A 17,216-nucleotide genomic window follows, 5' to 3' on the forward strand; every position below is an offset into this window, starting at 1 on the left:
TTTTTTCTTTCCAACTTTCTTTGTCTGTACAGGAGGATCGTTCCTGTGCCCGGTTCACTCCTGGACCAACGGAGAAGATTTAGCAGGCAACATACTGCGCCACAGGTGCTCTTATTTTATATTCAAGTATAAGTAGCAAAAGTTGAACTTATTATTTACATTGAAAGTCATATAAAACAAAAATATTCATGTTCTGGTGTACAGTAGTATATTGAATGCAGTACTAACATGAACATGTGGACACTTGTTTCAAGGGGAGTGTCAGACTGGTGGAAGGGGAGTTCAGTACTGATGAAGGAACACGGTCAGTGGGTGGAGTTGGCGGGTCATGACTATGTGATGGACCTGATTGCAGACTTAGAGCTTCCCCCTGATTTCCCAAAGCAAAAGAGCTACTTCGTCATCAGCACAGATGACCCTTCGAGAGTCCGAGCCAACGCCAGCCTGTTAGTGAACCAAATTACAGAAAAAATACAAACACCCAAATGTAACAAATGCGCTAAAATTATCCAGTTAATATCTGTTGATATCTCTGTTTTCCTCTTCTCTCCTCAGAGCTCTGTTTGGCAGTGGCTTTGACTCTGATGAGGAGCTTCCTCTCAGTAGCAGACCAGCCTACAGTCTACCTGACTCAGATGGTTACTTCAGTCATGGTACAATCACGCAAATATGTCCTCATCTTTTTATGTGCATATGTTAATTATTATATCTTTGATATTGCCCTGAATGTGTGCTGTTAAATGAGATGCATAGAGTTCAATTCAGTTTTGGATAAGTATTTATAAAAACACTACATATAAAGTCTAATATCCAGGCTTACAGCTGCTCTGCTTTCTGTGTGTCCAGTAGAGTCTGATGCATTCAGTGACAGTCAAACTCAGAGGGGAATGGACCGGTACCTGGACAGTCTGTTTGACCCCGTCCTCTCAGACAGTAGCATAGTGAGTACTAATCTACAAAAATAAAACATTCAAAGCTCTTACATGTATACTGTGTGATTTTCTTTCTGCTTACCACTATCAGTATGTATCGGTAAATTCCTTCACTGGTGTAGTGGGGGAATGACCTTAGCCCCATTGTTGTTTGCATTGTTTTCATTTTCAGGTGATTTAGAGGGGGGAGGGGTGCTGATGGACAGGTGGAACATGTGATCCTCTGCTTCTGTTAGCGTATGAATGGAGCAGACAGGAAGCATGATTGGGTTACTGAGCGACCTACCGTATTAGACAGTGGCAGCAGGCAGCATACATACACAGAATTACTGGACTGTAGTGGATAGTCCATGTAGCATCTTCATTTTTTTCCAACAAAAGAAATGCAAATTTCCTAGTTTTTTTGGAGGACACAAGAAGAAAGTGAAGGTATGTTAATGGGCATGTTTATAGTGTTGAGTGAAAATGTATTTTATTGGTTAATTCAAAAGTTACATTTCCATTTTTGTGAGCGTGCACTACAAAAAAAGAAGAATCATGTTAGATTTGTTTTTTGTTGGCTGTCAATCAAATATGGTGACAACAAGTAATCTCACTTGGATATTGTCTTACAACTTGGCATTATGGTATACAGTAAGGTATAATATGATACAAAAGGATACAGTACTAAAAAATGACATTACAATATTAATCAGTTTCATTAATACATTATGATATACTACAGTTCAATACAATGCAAAGCCCTATGAAACATAAGATACAAGGTGACTGATGCAAAACAATGCCATACCATTCCACATGTTATGTTTCTTGGTGTAACACATTACGTTGTACGATGTTAGGTTATGTTATGTGACATTATGTTACCTTATGTCATGTTGCAGATGATAAAACAGTGCAGTACAACAGGATGCAATACAATGAGGCAGAATATGATATGATATGATTTGATATGATATGATAAGTAATATTACAATATCATAGATTACACTAAAATATGAATATTTCACAGTACAGGACAATATCGGTTGTTGATTATGGGAAAAAACATAATTACTGTTATTTCAATTTTGAATATAAATGAGTGAAAAGCAACATTAATATGTAAAAATTATTATTTATAATAAAATTAATCAACTAAAAGAAATTGCTGATATGTCCAAGGTACAATAATAATTGCTGAAAGTTTTACCACATTACAAATCCTATGGACACACTAATCATTTTATCACCATTATCTTATTTTCATGACCATGGGAAGCTAAAATCATGATTGACAAAAAAAACTTAGTTGATTGCCCAGCTCTGCAGTTCATGTTAGACATACAATTCTGCTCCTTTCACACAAGACTCTCTATTTTTTGTGTTCATAAGTAGCAGTAATTTGTGTGCGCTTAAGTTCTCCCTCCAGTCTTAACGGTACTCCCTGCAGAGTATTCAGTTCCTACAGCTCCGCTGACTTATTCACAGAGGTTCTAAATCAACCACGATATCCAAACTTCTCTCTCGCCTTTTCATGTTTTTAAAACTCACTGACAGTCCTCCTCTTTTCCCATCCTTTGGATCTCTGTTTCCTGCCTCTTTTGGGCTTCCAGGACATGGAAAAGAGCGGAAGTTTATCAGCGAGGATGAAGGGAGGAGGAGGTGTTGGCATCCCAGGAGAAAGGAAAGGAGAGGGAGGGGGTCATACAACCCCCAGTCGGCCTTATCCACCAGGAATACATCCAGGAGGTAAAATGTTTGTGCTAGCTACTTTTTAGTACAGATATTTCTATGTTTTTCCAAATTTTCAGTTTGTCTGCATGTATAATTTTTTTATTGATGTGATCAACTTAGGCTTGAATCACTGTTTTCTCTTTGTATTTGCTTAAGTTTTTTGGTCAGTTTTTGGTCTCTTGCCCTTCTTTACTGCCGTTCTGTGGGCTTGCTCCCTCTCATTCTTTTTCTCTTTTGTTCAGCATAAATAATTAAAGTCTGGCTCTAATTCCTCAGTATTAGTCTGAGGTTGATAGATTGATTTGCTCTCTTTCTCTCTGGAAAACTTCTTTACTAAGCTGTAACCTGAACACAGGTAAAAATATTTGCCTGAACTCTAAAAAATACAGATGTGAAAAACCGAATAATTCATGCATTTTATCTAAGAGTGAAGGCTAAAGTGTCTCGGTAACACTGAACAGTGTAAAGGTTCAGGTGTACAGTTCACCTACGTTAATCTGTCGCTTAGAGGCTGTAATGAGCAGTCTGAGCTCATTCATAATGCAAAGAGGGCCATTCACTGTAACCACAGATGACTCTTTTACTCTCTATAGGGAGCTGTCACTCTCATTCTCCCTCCAGCTTCACACACAACCAAGCCAATCAGAAATATTTAGTTTCTTTTCATCTACTGCTGTACTTTTTGTATGCTGCTTTTGTGTTTGTTTCACAGATTTATGAGATTCATTTGTTTAAATTTTTTCACTGAGCCGGGCCATCTTTTTTCATCCTGTCTTGGACAACAGAAAGTGAATGTTTGATGTAAACTTAAACCCAGTTTGAAACTTGCAGCTGCTTACAGAGGGCCAATTTACAACGTTCTGAAAGCTTGTCAGTTCACACCGCTGCAACTGGGGAGACGATGTACACTATATGGAAAATTGCATTTGGCCACACCTGTGAATTACTAAATTCAGGTATATAAAATCAAGCACCTAGCAGTTTGTTTTCCATTTGCAAACATTTGTGATACAAATGGGTCATTCTTAAGAGCTCAGCGACTTCCAGTGTACTGTGATGGATGCCACAAGACGGTTTGTGAAACTTCGTCCTTACTAGATATTCCACAGTCACCTGTAAGTGATAGCATTAGAAAGTGGAAATGTTTGGGAACAACAGCAGCTCAGCCAAGAAGCAGAAGACCATGTAAAGTTACAGAGCAAAGTCAATGACTGATAAAGCTCATGTTGTTGCCAACACTCTGCTGATTCCATAGCTGAAGAGTTCTGAGCTTCCACTGGCATTAATGTAAACTCAAAAACTGTGCAGCGGAGGTTCATGGAATGGGTTTCCATGGCTGTGCAGTTGTATGCAAGCCTCACATCACTAAGTCCAATATCAAACATTGGTTCGAGTGGTGTAAAGTACATCGACACTGGACTGCGGAGCAGTAGAATTGTGTTTTGTGGAGCGACGAACCACACCTCAGTCAGATGGGAAAGTCCGGGAGAATATTACCTGCCTGACTGCATTGTGCCAGCTGTGAAGTTTGTGGAGGAGGGATAATGGTTTGGGCCTTTTTCTTTGCAGGGTTTGGGCTAGGCCTATTGAAAGTCAATCTTAATGCTTCAGCATACCAAGACATTTTGGATTTATGCTATGCTTTCAACTTTGCAGCAACGGTTTGAGGAGGGCCCTTTATTATTCCAACATGACTGTGCCCCAGTGCACAAAGCAAGGACTATAGTAATGCAAAATTTAATGACAGTACATTAAAAAGTTGTGAAAATATAATTCTGGATAGAGTTGATGGACAGGCTAGCAGACAGATTGCCGCTGCCAGCTACAGAGCACTTTCGCTTGCATATAAAGATGGTATCAGTAGGTTGTGTTTTATAACCAAGATAAATAAAGGTAGGTGTCTGAGATTTTCTTTCAGTTTAAGTAAAAGGATGATAAGCCTCACCAATCTTACCCACAGAGTATGACCAAACAAGTCCTGATTGCATCCTTGTCCCTAACTGTTGCCCTTTTCCTCACGTGTCGCTCTTTAAGCTGTGCCAGTGCTGCCAGTAGCAGGAGGAATGATGCCACCAATCCCTGCTATGCCAATCCCCTCCCACCACCATCACCGTGAACAACAGCAACAACAACAGCAGCAACCTCAACAACCGCAGCAACAATACCACCAATACAACCGCCCCCAACAACCTTACCAGCGGCATGATTCTTCTATCACACCTTCTGTGTCACCCACCCCATTACCCATACACTCCTCTGCCTCTGATAGAGATGATAGTGTAGCGTCCCATGTCACTGGTGTCACTGGTGTGCAGGGGGCCTCCTCACTTCCTGTCACGCCTGTGGTCCAAGGCTTGCCTGTGATGACAGGTACAAAAATGAACCATGATCATATGGTGGCCATTTTCCCCAAACTTATGGTGGGAACCTGATCTGCTTTAGTAATGGTTTACTGCTGTGTTCCAGGTTGTAATGAAATAGAATATGGTTATATCATTAAACAAAGCAAAATGGAAATGATATTATTATAAGGGAAAGGAAGCAACTTTTTTGACAACTTTCTAGCTGTTTTCAGGCTTCTAGCTTACATTATCATTAGCTTTGAATCTAAGCCTTCCTTAGTAAAATAGCACCATAAAAGTAATATTAAAATACTTCATTACCACCAGTAATATTAGCCATGATTCACTCAGATGCTACCCTTAGCTGCTGTCTAAACAAGGTATCAAACATGCAATTTAAAAACTAATCATGTGACTTTCAGGTTGTCAGGATTTTTCTCATCAGTGTTAACACAGAGCTGAGAACAACAAACCTAAAAAAAATCAACTCTGCTCTCTTTTTTAGGAAGCCATTGGTCAACAAAATATTTCCATTGTTTTTTGCTTTATTAATATTCAGTATACTACAATTAAAGGTTGAACAGGAAGGCCAGATGTCCTCTGGTTTTTAGGATATCAATTGCTCTCTAGTTGCAGAACAATTAAGGAGCACTGAAATGATAGTAAATACCAGAATTTGCTCGAATATAACTTGCAACCTGCTGCACAGCAGTTTAGAATTTTAATCCAATGAAGCTTCCCACCTTGAACTGGATGTTTGAGTTGATGGCCACCATGTGAATATGGTCAACTGACTGTGTGTGGGGTTTTTCCAGCATGTTTGGCCTGAAGCCTTTGGGCGTGATGAAATACACTGAAATCATCTGATAAATATGAACAAACTTAGCAAACTTCTTTGCAGTTACATTTTGTTGTGAGGGTTGCACAGTTCTCCTTGTGGTTGGTTTGAACCTGAGGAGTCAACTGGTGTTTTGCTGTGTTCTGTGTGCGGTGTTTCCCACAGGATTTTAGGAGACTATGATGAGGGGATCCCGAACTTTCTAGGGGAGACATTTTAAAGTTAAATGCACCAAACTTATAAATCTTTAGAGCAAAATGAAGAGGCTTTATCCATGGAAATTTTGTTCATAATTTGATTGGCTACATTTTTACACTTTTTTTCCTTATCTTTAATGTATTCTTATTTTTATAGTCATAATAGAATAACAGCTGTCTGTACATTTGTATTGGAAGAAATAATCACATGATCATCTCAGATTTGATCAGAAACTAATCTCCACCAGAAAATTGTGCCACAGCCTTTATTTCCCGTATTAATGTTTACTTCTATTCCTTGATTTATGATGGAGTTGATTTTTAATGTTTGTTAGCCAAAGTTAGACAAAATGTATTCAAATGCTATGTGATTTTAATTTCTCTTTCTCTGCCTTATTAGTGGGTGCAAAAAGTTTTTAACATGTATTATATCCAGCCAAGTCATAGTGAAGAGCGTTTGTCCACGGCACACTCTGTGGGCGCAGCACGGCTCACAGGGGTTCACTGCTGAGCATGGCAATGTAATATTAGCGGGGCAAATAAGACTATGGCAGAGCGCCATGGTCTGGGTCAGTGGTTCCCAAAGTGGGGGTCGGGACCACATCAGAGGTCGCGGGATGCCTTCCAAAAACAAAGAAAAAATTTATATGAATTATAGTCATACATTTTAGTTATCATTGTAAAAAAAATTCATGTTGTTAAAAAGAGTTCAACTTAGAATAAAAAAGTAGTTATCAACTGATATTTGTGCTTAAAAGTCAAAGTTAGAAAACTACCTAAAGTGCAGGTTTTATACATGATGCTTTGTGCAGCATTTACTTTACTTTATCTTCCTCAAGAGAAGGTAGGGGTCCCTGATCTCTGACGCCATTATTCTGGGGGTCAGAGGCTGAAAAGTTTGGGAACCCCTGGTCTAGGTAATTGATGGGAAACCCTGGTTTGTGCCTTTTTTTCTCCCACACAATTCTGCTTCATGACATGTTGTTTTTTTTTTATTTGTTTTTTACTTTTCTAGGAACAGAGCAGACAGTGCTGACTCAACAACAACAGGCCATTATCAACCAGCAAGCTATCATTCTGGTTTGTCACACATCTTAAATATCTCACTCTGCTTCTGGTGTATTTTGTCCCAGTTACATAAACATAAATAGTTATTTTCCATTGTTTCCATTGAGAAATGCTAATAATGTTCTTGACACAAACCCTCAAGTCATGCTAACCATGACAAACTATCCATTTTTGTCACATATTTCTATTCCCTATTGTCAACTATACATAGTCCTCACTGTTACAGTGTCATTTCCATCTATACTTTAATGTTGGTCATGTATATGTGTGTTGCAGGCTCAGCAGATGACCATGCAGGCCATTGCCATCCAGCAGCAGATGTTGTCCTCTTTCCCTCCTGTTGCTCCAGCTCCTCAGTCTCCGCCCCTACAGCATCAATACACACCTTCTCCTCAACGCTCCCACACACCCAGTCCTGTAAGAAAACCATGGACACTCATATAGTTACATCTGCCAGTATGTACAAAAATGTTAAATCTGGTCTCACAAAAACACATTCAGCTTCATCTCTTCATCCCTTTTTTCTACAGACCAAAGACAGAGACGAATCACCGCACAAGCCTGCCGCTGTTCAGAGAAAAACAAGTATGTTGTAAACTTTTTTGGCGACTCAGCAGATTTGCTGTGTGGTTTAATGGCAGGATGGCAACATGGTGCTTTTAGTTTAATTGTGTACTTAGTGATCTTATTGTACATGTACAGCATATAAATAGTCAGTGCCAAGTATTTATTTAAAGAGGGCTTCTGAGGCTAATGGGTTAAGATGCCAGTCATGACAACAATAGCTCATTTCTTTTTAGAAAGTCTTTATTGTCTCTTATTGCCCTAGTCTGTTGTGTTTTGTAGAACTATTTCCTGCTGAGTTGTTGTTTAAATATTTAGCATTTTACATTTTGGCTTTCCTACAATATAGCAATCATTCTTGGTATTAGAATTGGTGTCATAATTGTCCAAAATGTCCATTCAAGTTTAGCTTATTCGCTTAAATTTGCTGGGATAATTTGCTGTTTGGATAGTTTAGGGAATTTGCTTGGAAGTCATCAGAGTATTTTTATGTAAATTAAGAGGATAGGTTTGTATATTCTGGAGGGTTTTATGGCTTTAAATTTATTTTAATTTTTTAATGCATTTTCGTGGGAATATGAGGAAATTATTACCAAATTTTGGGGGAATTGGATTGGGAATTTGGCGTTCATGATTGTCCTTTGAAATTTCAGCATTTTTCTTTACGTTAGGGGGTTTGCATCATTGTTGTTTCCATCATTTTCATGGCATTTTGGAGAATGTTTTTGAAAATTTCTAGAATTTAACAAGAAATTTAAGAGGGATTTACTTTAATATTTGGGAATTTGCTTGCAATTTCTAGGAATTTGTATGGATTTTTGGGGGAACATTTTATTGGAATTTTCAGTCTTTATGAATTTTCACTGAAAGATTTGAGGACTATCTAAAAAAATATTTGGGTGCTTTTCATGAGATACTTTAAAAATATGTTTAAGGATTTTCAAAGACTTTTTTAAATTATGGAATTTTTCGGGGTTTGGAAAGGAAAATTTCCAAGAAATTCTTGTTCAATCACAAGACTGATATGTTAACTTATCAGACCGTATTTATCCCAAATAAGTCAGAGAAAATAAAAATGATGTCCAAACAACTGCTCAGGTCTCAGGAGGATAAACCAGATTTATTGGTAAATTATGTGAACACCTACGAGAAATTTTATTGTTTTAGCAGTTTGACACCTCTCTTATGGCAGTGTTTACAGGCATTAAAACTGATGATAGAGAAATAGTAAGTCTTGCTGTTGATTTGAAGGCTTTTGGGTCTAAAAGTGACATTAGTATGAATTTTACCATTATCAAACCAGCTAAAACCTCCTCACTGGAGCTCTGATTTTAAACATATCGTGTCAGTAAGTGTGTAAGTGTGTTAAACATGCAGCTTTAGTGGGATTTAATGATGTGTTAAAATCTTGGAGCAGCTTTTAAATAACACAATTACACATCTCTGCTTTATTTAATAAAATGTGATATCTCAGGCCCAACACGACTCCCACCTCAGGACGACGTGGTCCGGTCAAGTGCAAGTAACGCTGAGCGCATTGATCCCAGCCATGACATCAAAGACATCATCAAACAGCACCAACCTGCCGGGGCAACAACCTCTGCTGGGACTGCTGCTGCACAAAGGTCTATCCTAACCCCTATAGGTATACTGGCAATAGTAGTTTGTCCGTGTTCTTTTGTGCTTATTGACCCACGTGTGTTTGTGTATAGAAAGAGTGATGGAAGAATGTTTACGAAGAAGCCAGACCCCCATGATGAAGCAATGGAGATCCTCAAGGATCAGATGGCAAACCCACCACAGCCGGTACCCCGACCTTCTACGAACAGCTACACACATACAAATCACCTTTCTTTAAATATCATCTGACTGTTATTTCTTAGACTCAGAGGAAGCCACAATCCATCCAACGCAAAGAAGAGGGAGGTGTTAAGGTCTCCAAGTCAACCAAGTCACGTCCTGCAGGGCCAGCCAGTTCCAACATAAGCCCCGCCCCTCCTCCAGGTGAGATTTTAAAACAGTGATCAACTGGCAGCCCAAGGATCACATTAGGCCCCCAGACATTGTTAAATTCAGGACATCTGCTGAGGAAAAACATATGTTGTGTTTTTTTAATAAACTCCGTACAGCTATTAAAACAACTCCAAAAACAACTAAGAATTCTTGAGAAAAACTGCCATTTTCTGGGGCAACATTTGGTTTCAGGTGTTTTGGGAGTGCAATTTTTCCTGCTTGGGTTTTATCACTTATAACAACATAGCATGTTAGCGTCAAACCCAGTGACAGACAACATGACAGTCACAGAAATTTTCAGCTAAAATATCTCAATCGCCCCCTTGTGGCCGGCTGTGATATAGGTACTGATCTCACTGTTAGTGCATGAAAATTACATACATTCGAAAGAAAAAATATTTAAACAAAAATATGTTAATTTGACCATTTGAAAAATTGATCAAGTCTGTTTGAAAGTTTGTCCCTTAAAGTGCCTGTATCAGAAAAAAGATGGCTCTAATGAATATGTAGTTGATGACCTCTGTCTTAAAATATCAGTGTTTTCAGAAATCTCCAAAAATTAACAACAATATGACAAAAGTAGTGGAAGCATATGATCAAAACTCCTGCTTTTTGGCCTTACATGTGTTTGTGTGTCTTTTTTTAGTCTCGAGAGAGCTGCCAGTAGAGGCAGAGATCATTCAGACTCAGCTCCACAGCAGAACCAGTGATGAATATTACACATACACAAACGTACCCTGGAAACTCTACATGAGGAAAGAGGTGTGACTCCTGAGAACACAAACACATTAACTTATACATGAACAAGATAAGATAATCAGTGATACTACTAATGTATATACTGTAATACTGTTAACATCACAATCTATAATTACTAGCCAGATTTTCTTGATTTATTTACAAATTTTGGTCTTTGGCAGGTTTTCTATCCAAGAGAGACATTCAACAATCCATTGATCCTGGACATGATATTCAGACAGGTGGTTTCTCTATTTGTTATAGGTTTGCTTTAGTTTTTTCTCTGTTGAAAACTTATTTGTTTGATTATGAGTTTATGTCTAAATCTTTATGATCATTATTTTTAGACTTGGATGATGTAAGATGAAGAAAAGATAAAAAATGTGTTCAATTCAGAATAATTAGATTTATATGTTACAACATGGATCAAAAAAATGTTTACTTACTCTTGGCTGTTGCTCCATTTAGCATATTCTTGTTCTTTTATTCTTCAGATTGTTCATGACACTTTCTCTGATGCCTGCATTCGCATCACCCAGGAAGAGAGGCAGCAGATGAAAGCTTTCTTTGGTAGGAAAGACACGCCTCTGAACAGCTTTACTCTGACATTAACAGCAAGACTGCAACAAAAAAAAGGCTCCATTGTCACTACGCCTTTGTTCTTTTATTGAACCCCCAAGCTGCTGTCCCAGAATGATTTTACATTGTATAATGTGAAAGCGTGAGAGGCACCATGATTAGACAAACAGTGACTTCATCATTTTACAGCAACGCCATCTCACCCCTGTAACATCAGTGTTACTACTAACAATGGTGGCTCAGCAGTGAGATGACTTTGCCTCAGTAATTCCTCTGAACACAAGAAACAGCTGTTAATATTCCACCTTTAACTGGCAATGATAAAAAGACTAAAAATAAACCAAGGGCTAAACTTCTGCACTTTTCACCAACACAGATCACTCAAGTTCTGTTATTTTCTGACAGCTGAGAACAAGGTGGATCCAGTTTCAGGAACACACGATGAGAACGTGAAGAAGAAGGTCGCCGCCATTGCCAGAGACTCATGGGAGATTTACTTCTCGCGGCTGTTTCCGGCATCTGTGAGCTCTTGTCACTAATAAATTTCTTTTTATACTTAACTTTGTTTGATAGGTACATAACGCTCTCTTCAGTTCCATGTATACATGAGTGTGTGTGTGTGTGTGTCTGTGTGTTTCAGGGCAGTGTGGGAACAGGAGTGCAGGTGCTGTCTGTGTCTCATAAAGGCATCAAGCTGCTAAAAATGGTTAGAAGCAGCTCTACAGCTCCAGACTATTTCAGAGTGTTGAGACCTTACAGGTTTGTGCTTTCATTAAAGACTTTCAAGTAAAAAATAGCAGAAGTTGTTAAAGTAACCATTTTTTAGCGTTCTGTCTTAGTTACCTGATTGGTTTGACCCTCTCTCTGTTATTTTTTTTTTCTTTTCATTTCTTGTGCAGCTACTCAGACATCCTTTTTGTGTCCATCCCGTCTAAAAACATGCTGGAGTTCAACCTGACGAATGAGAAGTTGATCCTGTTCTCAGCTAAAGCCCCGCAGGTCAAACACATGATCGACCACTTCCTCACAGAAATAAAGAAGGTCAGAGGGATGTTGTGTTCAAGTGTTGGTCTGCTTTTTAATGTTCTGTGAGGTTGAATGCCTTTTCTCTGATGTTTGAAAGTATCTGTTTGATACGGTTCTTATCAACCCATAAATGCGGTGTAGACAGCTAGTGTAGGGTCAATAAAACTGAAATACTTTGCTCTCTTTTAGTTGTTTAGGAATATTGCACCAGAGTTTTGCACAACTTGTCGATTTATTCGTCCTATTAAGCTCAGTTTTTTGATATTGCATTTCGATATCTCACCAATTTCAAAGGAAGTTGGTGTAACTCAAATGAAACATCTGATTTACTTTGAATTTTACATACATGATCAAAGTCTGCCCCTCTACACATTAAAAGGTTGATTTTATCATTTTGCTGTAACACACCCTCCTAGCAACAGGAGGTGACATAATTGGGCCATTACTTTATTCCCAATGTTGAGTTGAACCCATCAGTCTCAGATTTTTCAACAGAAGTCCTCAATAATTGTGGGCACATGCCCCACTCTCGCCAGTTTCAAAGGAAGTTGGTGTAACTCTCATATGAAACATCTGATTTGCATCAAATTTCACAAGTGTGATTGGAGTCTGCCCCTCTACTGTTTTAACAGTTAATTTCACAATGAAAAGTTCATTTCATTGTTTTGCTGTAGTGCCCCCTACTAGCTACAGAAAGTGACAAAACTGGGCCATAACTTTATTTCTATCAGATTTTTCAACCTGTCCTCAATATTTGTTCTCGACACTGACATGTTTCATTCATGAATGCCTCAGTGGCAATAGCATGTATTATATCCATTTTTGATGTCTCGCTGTTTCACAGGAAGTTACCATGACTCTTACATGGGACATTTAATGTGCATCACATATCACACATATGATAAGGTCTCTCCCTTTACTATTTTAAAAGTTAATTTCATGATTGTGCTGTAGTGCCACCTACTGTAGGAAGCCAGTTACACCTCTTACATAAAATGTCCCATCTTTTTTTTTTAATTCTATGGGATAACAAATATCAGTCCTGGTAGGATCACATTTTCATTTTAACATCTTACTTTGTCATACTGCCACCTAGTGCTGATAGCCAGTATTACCTCATATACAAAGTGTGACCTGCACATTATTTTAGATTTAATTACAGTCCTGGAGGATCTATGTGGTCTCTGCTGGGCTGCAGCGCATTGCACGGGGTACCAACACCCAGTGTTGGCTTCTCACACTTGCTACACACCCCGACATGAGCCGGGTGCAAGGGCCCTTCAGTGCTGCTTGCAGCCCAAGTTTCTGGTTTATATTTGTTGGGGTAATTGCTTTGCACATCCATGCGACTTTTGTCAGGCGAACCCTCTGACTTTTTTTCATATCTGTTAAAAGATCATCACAATTTTCTAACATGAAGAATTGAAAGCATGAAAACAGTCTGAGCATCATTAAAAGAAAGTGCTAATGTTTTCCTGGCAATATTTATAAAGTGATAATAGCTGAACTACTCCCTGCTTTCTGACTTGTGTGGCATTCGTTGATGGAAAACCACAGGAGAACTTGACATTATCCATTGCATTTCCCATTGCCCATAATGCAACCTAATGATTTTTGTCATTGCACTCTGCTGTACCTACATGTTAAATTTTGTGTCGTTTAAACTTCAGAGTTTAAGTTTGTTTTATGCCTGAGTCAGAGTTAAACCTGATGATGTCACTATCTTTAGGGATTGTCTAAAAGAGGCAGTCATAATCAGGACAAGTTTTGCTTTACTTCAACTTTACATCTTTTTTAAATGACATCTGTGCAACACATCATGTCTCGTTCAGGACTCAGAGTACATGGTGGCAGTGAGGAACTACATCACTGAAGACAGGAGCCATCTCAGCTTTCACAAAGGAGACATCATCAAACTGCAGCACATGGACGGGCTGGAGGCCGGTGAGAGACATACACATATATACAGTGACTTTAAAGTCAGAAATGCATAAAATGCATGAAACGCCAACCTGCTGTCTGTGTCTGTGAGCCATTCACCGCACTGTCTCGCTGTGTCACGCTGTGTGTGAATGTGTTCAGGCAAACGTTACGGCTGCATAGTGAGGAAGAAGGTCATGCTGCTGGAGGAGATAAAGAGAGAAACATCAGAGTTTGGTGGGTTTGGCAGCTTGCTTGCTTTCATGCTTGTGTGTGTTTGCTGTGATCTTTCTTCAAACCAAAACCTCTGTGCTCCATCTCTAATTTCTTTTTACTTCATTTTCCTGATTTCACTGAGGATGTTGATCAAACAGATTTTTTTTCAGTTTTTATATTTGACACAATTAGGCGATAGTTTTAGCTTTTTCTGTGTTTTATTTAAGTTTTTCTGTTAGTTTCACTTCTCTGTGTCCTCTCACTGACTGTAAATACTGTATTTTCTGGTTTGTGTTTATGTGTGCGTCTAGGCTGGCGGTTTGGTGCCGTGTGTGGTAAATCAGGAGTGTTTCCCAGTGATTATGTGCGTCCTGTGGCAGCTCCAGACTTCCTCGTTCTCCCTGCTGAGCGTGCAGAACCCCGAGACCGGCAAGGACGGGTGGCTGCATCGGCTGCTGTTGCTGTGGCGATGGGCTCAGCAGTGGCTGCCCACGAGCTTGACCTCTCCATGGAGGTGCAGACAGGAAGTTTTTTACTTAACTGTGTGTGAGCTGGAACTGCAGCTCCAATTTCAAAATTGCTGAGGTGTTATGTAAAATGTTAAAAAAAATGTGCAATGATGTGCAGATCTCATAAACCAATATTTTATTCACAACAGAACATGAACAACATATCAGATGTTGCAACTGAGACATTTTACCATTTCATTCAACATATTAGCTTATTATGAATTTGATGGCAGCAATACACCTTTAAAAGTTGGGACAGGGAAACAAAAGGCTAGAAAGTTAGAGGAATTAACAAAAAACGGTTGGAGAGCCGGGCAACCAGAGCAGTTGGCAGCAAGAAAGATGCGCTTATAAGTTGTAGCTTGGACTTGTAGAGTTATTTCACAATTAAGTTGACAACACATGTTTAAACCTGTGAAAACAAAGAAGATGGATGGTCCAGAACGCAGGAGAAAGAACGGGTAATTTCCATCAAGAAAAACCCAAAACAAGGTGAAAAGAAGACTTCAGTCTCAACTACAACTCCTGGCTAGCTTAAAAGCTAACATCTGCCAGCAACTGCCACAGAACACTGCCTGATCAACAGGAGACTACAGAATGCTACCTATTGAGGTAGCATGGGGCGGCGCAGTGGCCCGGTGCTCCGTCACTAGCAGCAAAACAAAGCCCTACACTTACACCAGAACTGACAGCGTGCCCACAGAGTTTACACCTGATGGAGATTATCCAGAGAACGGGGCGCTCGGAGACTGACAGGAGGAGGACGTGGAGCAGCACAACACCTACAGCGAGGTGAGGAGGCAGAGACGGCATTATACGAGAAGACAGAAGCGGGGCAAACAAGCCAGGCTGCAGGCTAGGCTAAAAGCAGCCCCACACAAACCTGTCATACTGAGCATCTTTCTCCCAGGGGCCTCGCCAGCAGGATGGATGACGTCAGGTTGCAGATTTCTAAACATTTGGCTCATCATAAAACAATAAATCCTGCAAAGACCCAGGACTGTTGAGCAGCTAAAATCCTACATCAGACAAGAATGGGACAACATTCCTCTCCTAAAACTCCAGCAACTGGTCCCCTGACTTCCCAGACATTTACAGACTGTCGTTATAAAGAGGGGATGCTACACAATAGTAAACATGGCCCTGTCCCTACTTTTTTGAGATGTTTTGCTGCCATCAACATCAAAATTAGCGAATACTTTTCATGAAATGGTAAAATGTCTCAGTTTTACCATCTAATATGTTAGATGTTGTATTTGTGTTGTACTGTGAATAAAATATGGGATTAGGAGATTTGTAAATCATTGCATCCTGTTTTTATATAAAATCAACACATTGCCCCAACTTTTTTGGAACTAGGGCTTTTCTTTAAAACAAAGAAAAATGATTTTTATGCTTTTATTAAACACCAGAAAAAAAGATCTGATGTGTCAAGGTACAGAGCTCATAATAGGAATAAGATGATGGTTTCAGCATTAATAACACCCCGATATTATGGTTTCAGAGGCTGTTGATTCAACATATAAAATTTTAGGTTTAAAAAGATGGAAATATCCTGAATGTAGTTATATCTTTGTTTTTCCTTTAAGTGGAACTAAATCTTAGCTTTGTTTGTTCTTTTGTGTGTTCTTTTGTGTGTATCAGGTAGTAAATGAGAGGTATGGAGATAGCATCAGTGTTGAACTGGAGGCTCTGCCGCTTCATAGCAGCCAGTACCAAATGACTGAGTTTGCCAAGAAGTACTTCAGAGAAGCGCAGAGGAACAGAGGGTCAGTCCATCTAGTACCACTGAAATAACATGGATAGTGTGTGAAAAGTCTTTAACATAAGAGATGGACATGAACTCAAACTTCATTTCACCCTCAGTGATCAGAAAGCCAAAAAGGGGAAGGATGGAAGGGACCCTGCTGACATGGTCAAATTCTCCAAGGTAAATGAATAACAAAAATTTCTATGTCTTTTTATTCTTGAATAGGAATCAAAACATGTTTAGTTCATTTGGAGTGTATGTCAGCTAATGCTGTTTTTGTGCTGGAGGCTCCCACAAAGTCAGTTTCAGAGCTTCTCAGCAGGCTCACTGTTGCCAGGTTGTGAAAGTTATTGTACCTCGATTATGACTGTCAGTCTGTTCCATTTACAAAATATTAAGATGTTTTCCTGTCTCTTCTTGATTATGAATGATTGGTGAGGAAGAACTAACATTTTGCACCATCTATGCTGGGTTTTTTTATGCTACTGCTCTAATTAACCATTTATTCCTCAAGTCTCCAATCCAGGAGTCTCTTATCGACTTCTCCGACAGCGGGATGAACAGAGTGGCTGCTGACATCTTTTTAGGTGAGTTTTAAACTACAATAGGACACTAGTAAAATCAGATAATACCAACACCTCTTTGATACAAAAGATAAAAGACCTAGGTACCAATTTTTGGATTATTGATAAGATGTTTAGGATGATTTTTTCATGGTTTACAGCTATAATGAAGTTTATGGGAGACTTTCCAATGAAGGGTCAGACTGAACAGGACCTGGTGACCACTATACTGAAGGTACACAAAC

The 17,216-nt window shown here is 39.1% G+C and overlaps 1 protein-coding gene across 1 annotated transcript in view; it reads left to right on the forward strand.

The window, feature by feature from the left end:
* Positions 1–17,216, forward strand: part of myo15aa (myosin XVAa) — a 41,054-nt gene that overhangs the window by 20,373 nt on the left and 3,465 nt on the right. Inside the window, exons 31-55 of the mRNA XM_041817511.1 lie at positions 33–105; positions 255–446; positions 556–613; positions 852–941; positions 2,528–2,663; positions 4,683–5,018; positions 7,041–7,105; positions 7,370–7,510; positions 7,624–7,678; positions 9,132–9,282; positions 9,370–9,463; positions 9,541–9,661; positions 10,317–10,432; positions 10,591–10,650; positions 10,903–10,978; positions 11,393–11,508; positions 11,628–11,746; positions 11,887–12,028; positions 13,846–13,957; positions 14,096–14,170; positions 14,461–14,663; positions 16,303–16,427; positions 16,525–16,588; positions 16,923–16,995; positions 17,133–17,206. Coding sequence (XP_041673445.1) covers positions 33–105; positions 255–446; positions 556–613; positions 852–941; positions 2,528–2,663; positions 4,683–5,018; positions 7,041–7,105; positions 7,370–7,510; positions 7,624–7,678; positions 9,132–9,282; positions 9,370–9,463; positions 9,541–9,661; positions 10,317–10,432; positions 10,591–10,650; positions 10,903–10,978; positions 11,393–11,508; positions 11,628–11,746; positions 11,887–12,028; positions 13,846–13,957; positions 14,096–14,170; positions 14,461–14,663; positions 16,303–16,427; positions 16,525–16,588; positions 16,923–16,995; positions 17,133–17,206 — 2,867 coding nt within the window. The remainder of the gene's footprint in view (positions 1–32; positions 106–254; positions 447–555; positions 614–851; positions 942–2,527; positions 2,664–4,682; positions 5,019–7,040; positions 7,106–7,369; positions 7,511–7,623; positions 7,679–9,131; positions 9,283–9,369; positions 9,464–9,540; positions 9,662–10,316; positions 10,433–10,590; positions 10,651–10,902; positions 10,979–11,392; positions 11,509–11,627; positions 11,747–11,886; positions 12,029–13,845; positions 13,958–14,095; positions 14,171–14,460; positions 14,664–16,302; positions 16,428–16,524; positions 16,589–16,922; positions 16,996–17,132; positions 17,207–17,216) is intronic.

This window comes from Cheilinus undulatus, linkage group 21 (genome assembly GCF_018320785.1).
Source record: "Cheilinus undulatus linkage group 21, ASM1832078v1, whole genome shotgun sequence".
Taxonomy (NCBI): domain Eukaryota; kingdom Metazoa; phylum Chordata; class Actinopteri; order Labriformes; family Labridae; genus Cheilinus; species Cheilinus undulatus.